The following is a 13,097-nucleotide window of genomic DNA, read 5'->3' on the forward strand; positions in this document are numbered from 1 at the left end:
TTTTTTATTTTTAAAAAAAAAAAAAAAAAATAAAAAAAAAAAAAAAAAAAAAAAAAAAAAAAAAGTGCTTAGTGTATAGATGGTGGAAGTAACCGAAGAAGTGAATAATAATATGTCACGCCGCCAGGAAACACAAGCTTGGAGTTGAAGGAGTAAGCGAGGCGATAAGAGCGGCAAAAATCCAGGCTGTCCAGCCATGCCCGTGGGGCCCACGGTGGGTCTTCTTTCAATTTCTCTCTCCGACAAGTCAATTAATCATTAATGGTCCTTGGGAGTTTGGCTATGAGTACTTGCCCGCCACCTGCCTAACCCTTCTCGCGCCAAAACAAAATAAAAAAGGGAAACCAATACACGTGTTTAGTCAATAAAATGTTTTATTTTCTCAATAAAGAAAATGAATTTATATTGAATTAATATATTTTTCAATAATACGTATTGTATAGGACTGTCTCACGTGAGATGTATTATATTTTTTAGTTATAAAACACATTACATTTTAATTTAAAAAATACAATGACTAATAAGTAATTTTACTGTTCATTCATATCTTAGGAGCAATAAATTTCATTTTATTATTCCCCTTAAAAGAGCATTTGATATTTCTACAAACTCATATAAGTGGTGGAAGTGTTACAAGGCAACTCAAGTGACTTAATAATTAGAATAATAAATTAAATTTATATAGTTCGAGATGAATTTGATAACTTATTATTATTAAGTCTAACAAGTTAATATTACTTCTAGGTTGGAATAAGTTTTGAAAAAAGTTCACCCGTTACAGGTCAAAGTGGGGTGGATTAACTCCTACTTACTAGATGACAACTACTAACTTAGATCGATAGCCAATTGAATTAGTTGTATTATGTGACCTATGCTTGTAGGATTAATGACATAAGTTGCCGTAATTATATGACTAGTGTGTCATTTAAGCAATCAACCACCACCGCAACCAATATAAGAGCACCACGTCAATCAACTTGCAGGATGTTATCGTGACATAAACAACTTAAAAATTAGTATAGATAACACATCGATCTCACATTATTCACGATCATTTCATATCTCATTAACGTACTACCCACTTATACCATATATATTACTATATAGTTTACTAAAGTTGTTTGTATTCAGATCTCACTTCTACTTACTATCATATGGTACTTATATTAAATGCTAATTATAAAATAAGAATATTGTTGTTTTTTAGTGAAATATTATAAAATTGAGAGATTCCTTTCCGAAGAAGCATGGAATGAAAGTATAGGCATAGGCGTGAGGGAGTATCGAGTATGTGATCAATCAAGCATTAGTGTATTAAATCGATAAAGCCAACAGCTGTAAAACAAAAAATGCATGAAATCAAAGTCTAACATTATTCATCTAGAAAGGTTTGGCCGGTCAACCATTAAATTTGCTACTCCTTTTCATGCACAAAACATTACTTTGAAACCCATCCAATTATACCAATGTTTGTAAAAAGAACACAACACTTTCACTTAGTCAAAAGCAAAAGATCAAAATCCAAAAAATATCGAGTGAATAAGGTATGATTTTTGTACTAGAAAATTATGAGTTTAATTATTGCAAACACTCACTCGTTGAGTTCGTTGTACATAGTCTTCCTAATGTGATTTACTTATTATGTATGGTTTGCAGATTGTAATATAAGTATACATACACACCTTCAAGTAACGATTGCGGATTTATCTTCTAATTCAAAAAAAAATAAAAAATTATCATGTCTAACACGAATTCTAGACATCTTATAGCATATAATATCTTCCCACATTAATTTCTTCATCCGTGCTTGTCCCATTACTTATGATTCTCCTACCGATGTGGGGCTTAACAAATCTTGTGGATTGAAGTGAAAGAGAAATTTGTTTTCAATCCTTAGCATTATTTGACATTTCACCTTCTTTAATGTTTCATATTTGCCAATTTGGCATTATATTTGCCACTACATTGATATCTAATTTAGATATAGAAGAAGGAGAACAAAAAGCAGTTAAAAGTAAGGGAATTTCGAAATTTTCAACAAAATTAGACCGACAATTGATATATCATGATTAGATTGAGATCTTACGAAAATCAACCTACCTCCCCATAAGTCCATGAAAATCAATGCAGTGCATTAAAAAAAAATTCTAAGAATGAAATTAATTGGGGGAATTAAAAATGCGTGTGTGCATATGGAGCATATCCATATATTGCGCACAACACATGCTTAATATGCATACAACATATTGTTTCATATGCATACGCGTTTTTAATTCTCCCAATTAATCTCGTCTATAGATCAATATTTTAATGCACCAGATTGACTCATGGGGAGCTTAGTTCGCATAGGAACATACATCATCCATCAAATCGGCCATTATATTTAAATGTCACAAATTACTTACTACATTAAGTATATTCAATGTTTGTATTGAAATTATTAATTAGTTAATTAATTAATTTACATACTTTTTTTAGGAGTACGCTATATTTAACGACTTTGTTAGAGGAATTACCACTGAACCTCATTCCCAACTCGGACAACTGACTTGAGAGCTTGGCAAGCTAAGTCATCATCAACAATGCAACATTTAAGGCAAGACAAGTTTGTGAGTTGAGTTGGTAGCTCGGCTATGTATATGTCTAAGAACAATCAATAGTCGAGATAATGTAAGAGTTAGTTATGCTCAGTAGATTACGTGCTAGTATATATGCAACATCCGAAGAAACTGTGGCAAACACATACACAGAAGACATGTGCAATTACATAATTTTTAGCCATTTTAATACATTGCATTCCTAAAATAGATAAGTATAAATTAAACATGATACAAATGACCAAACATTTTTAAATATTTTTACCATAAGCTTTGAGAGCCCTGAGAGCATCCCTATGAGAGCTTAAACTAAAATCTATAATTTAATTTTAGTCATAGCGTTGATACTGTATCTTTAATTTGTGGTATGTTATGTTTAATAAAATTACACATTTAATATGAAAAATACAACTCTATTAAACGCGTGGGCAGTGCGGTGGAGGCTCACTTTTCTCATCAAGTATATGTAGATCTGATTCTATTCAATTATTGCATTAAAACAAGCAGAAACAGGGGGGCCACACCTATATATTTTGTGGGCATTGAAAACAATCAGATCACAAGCGTTCTGTGGTTGCAATCTTCTATGCACTTCAATGTTAGGTTGCGTAAAATGTATGGTTGTTGCTCATCTGAGTCGCAGTGGACAATTTTTTTATAATGTAGGAGAGAACTTGAGAGCTTTAACTTATGAATTTATTATAAGAGAATAAATTTTACTTTTGATTCCTTGACTATTATACATAATTTACATTTGATTTTTTACTATTAAAATTTTATAATTGGATGCATAATTATATAATTTGTATCACATTTGGTCATGTCGTTCAATTATTCAACCAACTATTGTCAGAAATACCCGGAAAGAGTATTGCATTTGCTTCTACTGGAATGAGCACTTATGGAATAGCACTATATTTACTTATTTACGAATGAGCACTTACAACAATAGTTGGCCGAAAAATTTAATAGCATGACTAAATGTGAGACAAATTATATAGTGATGCACATAATCATAAAATCTTAATAGTCAATGATTATATGTGATTAATGTATAATAATCAAGGGACAAAAAGTAAAATTTTCTCTTATAAGAATTTTACCTTTTAATGTTTTGATGTGCTTGATGATGATGCTATACGGAACGAATATAATAATTGTTGGTTATTTCTAACCTCATCAGTGCGCTTTTCGACTTGACAAACCGGGAAGTGTATCCCATCATGACAGACAAATCGCATGTGACGCGTCATTTCAACCGTCACACTTGCTCGAGTCTCTTCGGTATCAACACACGGAGCAACTGACCTAATTAACTAACCTGTAGGCAAACATCATGTGTCCCTCGTCAACAAGAATTTTAACATATTTTCTCTAACCCAATGCTATAAAAATCATCTTGCTTTGCCGGAGAAGGGACTTTGCTTGGAGAATATCCTTCGTATTTTATCAACCTATTGAGAAGTTCCAGCCTCTTGCACTTCATATTCCATTCACAACCCTACAAGTACTTAAATGTAACAATACATGATAATTAACATTATAATTTTTATTGAATTAATAAATTATTTTTATTTTTCTTAATGCTGGATAAGTCGACCAATTCACAATAACTAATGAATAAAATGATTTGATTTATATCTCAATATGTGAATATTATGCGATAAAATCACTAGAGGAAAAAACATTATTCTTTAAAAAAGTAGTATAATCATGTAAACAATTTTATTTTGTAAATTCAATCAAAGATCAAATAAATATTTTTTAATGATTTTACTGGCCATTTAATAGAACTTGCCTAGGTTGGTGACTTGGTGGTCAAAATGTCAAATAGCATTGAAAGAAGAGAATCCCACTATTCATTGATTGTTTAACATTATGATTAAGACAATCTCGTGGCTCCCCTCATCATTGTCCAAAAAAACTCTTGTCATGACATGAAACCTTAGTACCAATCATGATGTAAATTTATTACTTTTAATTATTTGGTAGTGTAAATTTAATCTATACGGTAGGTTTTAATTAAGTGACAACTTTGATTTTAAAATGCTTTGAATCAAGTTTGTTAATGTCATATTCACCATTTAATTAAAATTTTATGGATTAAATTTATATGGTAAGAGGAATTAAATTTACATCAACATTATAATTGTTGGAGTTTTCAATTAACCTTCTCGATATGAGCTGATTAGATATGGACATCATAGAGTAATAGACTGATTTACCTCCATTCTGACATCAAACTTAAGGACGGGAGGATGAGTTGAATTTTATGATGATTTTACTCTTTTTTAATCATTGATAGAATTCGAACCTTGCACCCTGTTTTTACTAATAAAGCAAAACTTGTGAAGCTATCTTGGATTGCTTGATCAATTAATTTAGGAAAAATTATAATTTATGTCATTTCATAATTTGTCAATTATAAATTATAAATATTACTCTTAAATTATTTGTGGTGTAAATATTATTCATAAATTTTCAAAACAGGACATATATGACTCCTTTCGTAGAAAAATCTAATCAGTACAATAATGACGTTATGGATAGTATGAGGTGATTTTATGGAAAAAAAATTTAGCAATACTTCTACATTAATTTAAAATAAAGATGCTTTCTAATTTCCTTAAATGGGGGAACACTTATCATTAAAGTTACATCTAAAATCTTGTTTAAGGAAAAAACAAGCAGAAATGAACTTCTTCCATTTCTGTAAACTTGTTTAGAAAAGAAAAGAAAGAAATGTTTTCAAAAAAAAAAAGAAAAGAAAGAAAAAGTTGCAGGTAATTTTAAAGCTCGCAAATCACAATAATGAATAAAGAAAGTGTTTCAGTATCATCGCTCTTCTCCCTGCCCCAATTAAATATTACTCCATTTCAGCCACTGCTCAGTGCTCTTCTCTCAGTCTATTTAGCCTGCGGTGTAATGACAAAGAGCTGAAGAGGAGAATCGGCAATGGCGGAGCTAGGGTTTCGGGATCAGGCTTCGGGCTTCAGGGCCCGGGATGTGAGCCCGGACTCCGTCATCTTCACCGCTGACTCCAATTTGAGCCTCTTCTCCTCTGCTTCCGCCAGTGTTGACCGCTGCTCCTTCGCATCTGACGCTCACGACCACGAAGATTCCAGCTTTTCTGATACTTCTCAGCCGGTAATTTCACTTTAATTATCATTTGCATACATTTTTTCTGTACTTTTGCTATTGTATCGCCAATGCGAGTGAAATGATTTGCTATGAGCTGAATGTTTGAGCTCACATTCATGAAATCAGATCACTAGGTCAGTCAATTCGCTGCCATTTTCGGATCTCAATTTGCTGTCTTGTTATGTGTATATATAACACATACATTGTAGACATACATGCATGTAAGTACATGTTTGCATAGGGGTGAGAATGATTAAACAAGGGAGAACAAAATCTCTGTTTGCAAAAAGATGCTTTGTTTGTTTGTTTTTGTTTTTGTTTTTTTTTTTCAAGGACAAAAAATTAGGAGCAAAAAATAGACCTTAGATGGGCATGAATTTGTTTGTGTCTGCTGAACTTGGTAGTGAGAGGATAAGTCTACATTAGAAAATCTACTTGATGAATATGGACATTCTGCTGGTGAGAAGAAATTGAATCTTTGATTTGAACCAGCATTTGGCTGGACATGAATTCCATGATGCTTCGCATGGCAGAGCTTCAGATTGTAAAACCCCCGCTGTTCACCTTAGCAGAAAAGAAAAGGCAAAAGGTAATCTTGTTTCTCTTTGGTTAGCTTGCTTTAATATTGAGATGTGTATTTTAAGTTTGGAACTGTTGGTGACTTGCGGGCTATTTTGTCTTTCAGTTCAGATAGCAGACAACAGCGAGATTGAGACGGAGGATGAAAATCTAGCTGTAGATTCTGCAAGAAACTCCTTCTCTCAAGCTCTTAAAGGTACTGCCACTCATTGCATTTTGTGAAAGGAAGAAAGCACAAGTTTAGAATTCTGGATCTTTGATTTAACATCTTTTCTTATTTACAACTTGTTAGAATGTCAAGATAGGAGGTCTAGATCTGGAGTTCCACTCAAGAAACCAGATAGGCGAAGGCCTGCTTCGCTAGATCTGAACAACTCTGTGACCAATGCTGCAAACTCCACATCACCACAATTTGGAGTTATGAAAAAGGTGTATGTCACTACTTCTCGTGGTGGTGCATTTCCTAGTCCAGGAACTCCCAACTACCGCTATTCGAGTATGGGTATTCAGAAGGGCTGGAGTTCAGAGCGGGTGCCATTGCATTCCAGTGCTAGTAGGAGGCAATTGAATAATGCATTGCTGCCTTATAATAATGGAAGGACTTTACCTTCCAAGTGGGAGGATGCAGAGCGGTGGATCTTTAGTCCTGTATCTGGAGACGGTGCAATGAGGACTTCATTGCAGCAGCCACAAAGGCGGCCCAAATCCAAGAGTGGACCACTTGGGCCTCCTGGGGCTGCATACAATTCGTTATATTCTCCAGCGCTTCCTGTGTCGAAAGGAGAAAATAACATAAATTTATTAGCAAGCTCTCCTTTTTCCACTGGAGTGATGGTAGCCAATGGTTTATCTATTCATTGTGGAGGTCATGGAGTTGGTGAAAACTTTCCTGCTTGTACAGAGCCGTGCATGGCAAGGTCAATTAGTATTCATGGATTTTCTGAACTGATCAGCTTGGCCTCGTTGCCCGCTGCCCAAGGTACAAGTTTATGGGGCTTGCAGAATTTATGTCAAAGTTTAGCAACTTAGTCTTATTTCTTTTGTTTGTTTCCTTTGTTGCTTCCCTTTCATCACATGCATTCTTTGTTATGCTTTGGCTAAATGATATACAAAACTAATTTCAGAATAGAACTTGAGGAAAATACTAAGTCTACTATTTTATGCAGAATAAACAACTACAACAGAGCGTAACATGTTTTAGGCTGTATCCATACATAAATCCATTGTATACAACTAATGGTAGATGTAGCAATAGGATACAAGTTTATCTAGCAGTGAAGCGTTTTAATATAAGTATACTTGGTATTTTGATGTACAGATGAGGGCAACAATGATAATGATGCAGCCAGCAATATATCTCGTGTTGTTTCAAGGAGGGATATGGCAACTCAAATGAGCCCAGAGACTAGTCCTCAGTCATCTTCCTCTCCCCCAGTACCATCTGTATTACCAATTGTGGAAGTGTCGGGTGTCCATTCCTCTAAATCAGAAGTCAGGGATGTTCCAGTTGATGAGAGGGTTACTGTAACAAGGTGGTCAAAGAAACACAGGTCTCGAATCCCTGGGAGGAGCTGGGGAAGTATTGATGACTGGAGAAGGAAAGCTGTAGAAATACGGTCTTCTAGCTGGGAAGTTTCAGAAACAACAAAGTCTATTTCCAAGTAAGCTTGCAATAAACTAGTTAATTCAGCATTATTCTTTTTGTTGAGAGTTAATCAATAGAGAGTTTAACTTAAATTATAGGAATGTTATTCGAACATAAAAAAAATCATGTAATGTGTAGATTTGTTTGAACACATTATATATCCATCTATTTATCCTCTGTTCCTTTCACATTGGATGCAATCCAGGATCAAGAGGGAAGAAGCCAGAATAACCGCGTGGGAGAACCTTCAAAAGGCAAAAGCTGAGGCAGCAATCCGGAAACTTGAGGTCGTGTCTACTTGTCTAACATAACAAGTGTAGTTCTATACTTCGCAAAGTTTCTTATCTCCCACCAACATTCTTTATTCATAAAATTTAGTTACAAGGGAATGATTTTTTAATAAGAACCTAAAGAACGTTGGGGTTAATTTAATGGCCAAGTGCTAGAACTTGTTTCAACAATTGGAAAACGAGGTAATATTGCATAGATATATATATTCTGAAACCTTGAATTATCTGGCAGCTTTTCAGTAAGGTTAGTACCTTGGATTTGACTACTCTAATCTACATTAGTAAAGCCTTCTACTTCCCGCCCAGGAATAAATTTGTATTTTCAAACAAAACCCAGCAAGCTTAAACTAGATAGCTAGGAATCGGTAAAGGAGTCTGCTTTTGTATATACACACACATATAGCAATTAGGATACGCCTTAATAGGTCTTTCATGCGTTGGAATACATATCTTTCTCTTGAATAGTATATACACTATTTTGTACCATGTGGCACTCATATAGTCATATTGCAATCAAAACTAAACCACTTTTCAAATATTGTTCAGATGAAGCTGGAGAAAAAGAGATCATCCTCCATGGACAAGATAATGAACAAATTGAGATCTGCACAGAAAAAGGCACAAGAAATGAGAAGCTCAGTGCTGGCTAGCCAGGGTCATGAAGCTACGAGGAATCCCCAGAGAGCCTTATCCTTTCGCAGGACTCGCCAAATCAGCTCCTTGAGTGGCTGTTTTACATGCCATGCGTTTTAGTTCTGAGGATGATATAACTGGTTGTTGAAGACTTGATGCCTTGATTGTTGCGTAACTTGTTTAGGTCAGTGTTTCTGTGTTGCATTCTGATTCTCTCTGTTAACCTTGAGGGTTCAACTTTGTTCATATGTGATTATATGATGTCTAACCATATCAAGTCACTCTGCCACGATTGATCATGTAAACTATGTAATTGATAGTACATTGTATTAGATTTCCGATTTTGCTTGTGAGTTCACTCTCGTATCTGCAATGCAATTATGCTTCTTGGCTTTGTATCCATTTATCTAGTAGCTGTGCTTTCTATCATTTAGTATTTATATGACAGATAGAATGGTAAAAAACAATGAAAGTGGATCCGCTTATATAGTGGTTTTTTTTTTCATATGGCATCCAGTATTCCCGCGAGTGTCATTTCTGTGCAAATAGAGTTTGACTTTTACTTGGGAATGTTTAACTTAGATGTTAGAGCTTTTAACCTTGTGTGTCTTTACAAGAGTAGTATGATATTACAGTTGTATTAGTAATTTGCTTACTAACTGTGTCAAGTTACTAAGTTAAAGTTATTGAGTTAAAGAAATAGAGTTTCACACGGTAATTAGGACTATATATTTGGCTACTGATAAATCCAAACATATACAAAGGTGAAAACTCCTTCCAAGTCATTCAATAGCCACCTTTCATGTAAAATCAGCACTGCTGCATTACAATTGCTAATGCCTCTCCAAAGTTTTGATTTATTAGAAAACTAGGACACTTACTTGAAGGTGCGCTCTGGGTGAAATCCATTTCATAACCTTAATTAACAAAAAATAAAACCATAAAAATGTACATTAAATTAAATTGTCCATAATTGATCGACTCAAATGCTTCTCCTTGATTTCACAGTAGGCAAATGGCCTCTTTGAATTTGTTTGGGCCAGCCTACCTTCTTTTGTATGCATGAAATTAACAAATGATGGTTCCTTTAAACAGGGTCGTTCCAAACATTTAATAGGCTCCGGGGTGAAATTAAAAAAAGGGCCCCTATATGAAAACTAAGATTTTTTTTTTTGAGAATATATGAAAACTAAGATTTAAATTTAATAATATTAAAAAATGATAATATCAAATAACATGAAATAATATTAGAAAATTTGCAACAATTTTTTAAATACAAAAATAATCATTACAAAAAATTTATGCGTGCTCTACTCGATGCAAAATCATCGATAATTGCATCAAGATTAATATTTTCTAGCATATCTATGTTTGGTTTCTCTAAATCCTCATTAGAGGATCCCACTATTTTAACAAATTGGATCCCACTATTTTAACAAATTTATTCATAGCTCTTCTTTGTGAGTCTATTAATTGATCAATTTGTTTTTTTTTTTTCGTTTTTCACTTCTGGATGAATGTTTTTTAGGCAAAATTGTATATAAACAAAAAAGAATAAAAACACCTGGCACTCGTGAATCAATCAATCTGAATTAGTCAACCAAAAATCTTTCAACGGTAAACATGTACCTTCAATCCCTGATTCCCTGCATATAATAAACTTAATAAACTTACAATTTTATTTTATAAATACAATTAAAACATAAATAAAATTCCTAATTATTCCAAACTCTTAAACATTAAAACAACAGTATAATTAGATTTAGAATTGTATTAGAATTCCTAAACAACAATACAACCTAATTTGCAATAAAAAACTAAATTCCTAATTTATGCAATCAAAATAAAATTCCTAATTATTCCAAACTCTTAAACATTAGAACAAGTCAACAATACATTATACATAATATAATATTATACATAATATAATATAATTAATATTAATAATTTAATATACACAATATGCATTCTGGCATTATTGGGCAATTCGCTAAATCGCCAATAAGCCAATTCATAAAATTATTAAAATACTTAAATACCTTTGGCTTTGCAATTGCGAATCGATTTGCGATTTTTGAATTGTGAATTGCGAAGGGCCGAACCGTCGAAGACATTGCGAATTGCGAAGGGCCGAAGACAATTGCGAAGGCTGAAGGCATGTGAATTTTGCGAAGGCTCGGTGTGACTTGTGAGTTGTAAGCTGTGGGTGTGCAGTTTATTAAAATTGAAAACGTCGCTTTCAGAAGTCAGACAGTCTTCTCGAATCTGACTTCCAAACATTTAACCGTATTTTTTTTTTTTTTAATATATACTAAGTATAATTGTATAAACTAATATATATCTATGGGCCCCCTTATAGAGATGGGCCTTGGGCAGGCGCCCACCCTGCACTTGCTCCAGGGCCGGCCCTGCCTTTAAAAAAAAAGAGATGATGGTTTTTGTACATATTTGTTTAATGATGTGTGTAACAAAATATTGAACTTGACATTTTTACTCGATATTGTGTTAAATAAAATTATACTCCGTATGTGATTATACTTTCCGATATTTAAACCTGTCCAAATGATATGAATTTGTGACTTTAAGTTAGATGGTCTTAAAAATAAAGAAAATTTTTATGGTACTTGATAGAGATTATTTTCTGAGTATACCTCTCTATACGTTATGACGGTTATGTGCATATGCTCAGTATCATATCAGGGTCAAATGACCTTTGAAAAATATTTAATTTCTAAAAGGTCAAGACCTACACCTATATAAGGTCCAACCCTTCAGCACAAGGGGAGACCATTCCATACACCAAATCAGTAAGGTAATTCCTTTCTCTTCTTCTCTTGAAGAGAGATTAAAAGTCCTCTTTTAAACCAATTCTTTCCATTGATCATCTCTTAGATCTTTGTTCATGAATCACATACATTTAAAAGACTATCGTGTAGAAATTTACACTACTAGTACCAATTGGACTTAGTGCTAATCGTGGGCAATCGTATATATTACTCTTTATCTAATATATGTTCATAATTATTTTCTCAACCTACTGAATTAAAAAAAAAAAATAGCGGGCGTCTATTATTATTATTATTATTATTTCATTTTGGAGAGTATAATAATTTGTTTATTTCCTTTTTTGTTGTATATGAAGAGAGGTTGGCCCACATTGAGTTCGTCCCTCCTAGCACAAGGGACAAGGAACGAATTTAGGATTTGGGATGGACAAAATGATATTGTCGTATTCCAATGTGAACCGGTCCTACACGTAATGAAATGCAACCAATTCAATCAATCCAACTCATTCTCATTGATTCAATTGCTTCCATCCTAAGACTAATTTTGTTGCACCAAAAAATACTAAATTACAAAAAAATCTTATCAACTTCTCATTTGTTCTTGTCCTTTTCCCCTATGTACATCCTTAAAAACACAAACTCCTGACCTTAATATCTGTACTAATCCAACATTAGCTATGGATCACTTGAATCAAGATTTGATTGGTGACATTGAGTAGCTCTCTTTTAGGTCAGGTGTAAATAAGCGCAACTTTAACTGACTTAAGTTAATTTGAGTTTTACTCGGTTGTGTCAAATTAAGCTCAAGACTGACTTAACGAGCTAGATATGAGCAAAAAAAATTTTTAAGTTTAAGCTCAACTCGATGATCAACGAGTTTGACATGAGTTTAAATTTGACCGAACTCAAATCAAGCATTGAATGAGCAACTCGGTTTGTTTGTAATCCTATTCCAGGCTGAGGTAACTCTTTCTCGCTACGCACCAGCTTAAAAGGAATACTCGCAGTCGATACCTAAAATTCTGTGTGAAGTCTATATATCTTGGTTACCCACTTACCCTATGCAGCAAAAGACCACAATTGAGTAAACCATCTTAAATTGCCCATAATTGACGGGCTCAAATCAATAAAACCAATAGACAACGTAACTCCCATAGGAGAGTCAAACTCGAAACATATGATTAATTACCAAGTCAATTGTTCAACCAATTGGATTGGGATTTTCTATAAAAGAGCAAAACCAGTTTAAATTGTCCATAATTGAGCAAAACCAGCTTAAATTGTCCATAATTGACTGGTTCAAATCAATAAAACCAATAGACAAAGTAACTGCCACGGAGAAGTCAAGCTTGAAACATGTGATTACCAAGTCAATTGTCCAACCAATTCAACCCGGATTTCCCATAAAAGCTATACTGATAGTATC

General features: G+C 33.6%; 1 protein-coding gene across 1 annotated transcript; it reads left to right on the forward strand.

Annotated features, from left to right (window-relative positions):
• Positions 1-5,360: 5,360 nt before the first annotated feature.
• LOC116023215 lies at positions 5,361-9,287 on the forward strand. The gene is made up of 7 exons (XM_031264200.1): positions 5,361-5,744; positions 6,231-6,327; positions 6,424-6,513; positions 6,610-7,296; positions 7,636-7,978; positions 8,168-8,249; positions 8,799-9,287. The coding sequence occupies exons 1-7, from the start codon at positions 5,553-5,555 to the stop codon at positions 9,003-9,005; spliced, it is 1,698 nt and encodes a 565-aa protein (XP_031120060.1). The 5' UTR covers positions 5,361-5,552; the 3' UTR covers positions 9,006-9,287.
• Positions 9,288-13,097: the final 3,810 nt, after the last annotated feature.

This window comes from Ipomoea triloba, chromosome 6 (genome assembly GCF_003576645.1).
Source record: "Ipomoea triloba cultivar NCNSP0323 chromosome 6, ASM357664v1".
Taxonomy (NCBI): Eukaryota; Viridiplantae; Streptophyta; class Magnoliopsida; order Solanales; family Convolvulaceae; genus Ipomoea; species Ipomoea triloba.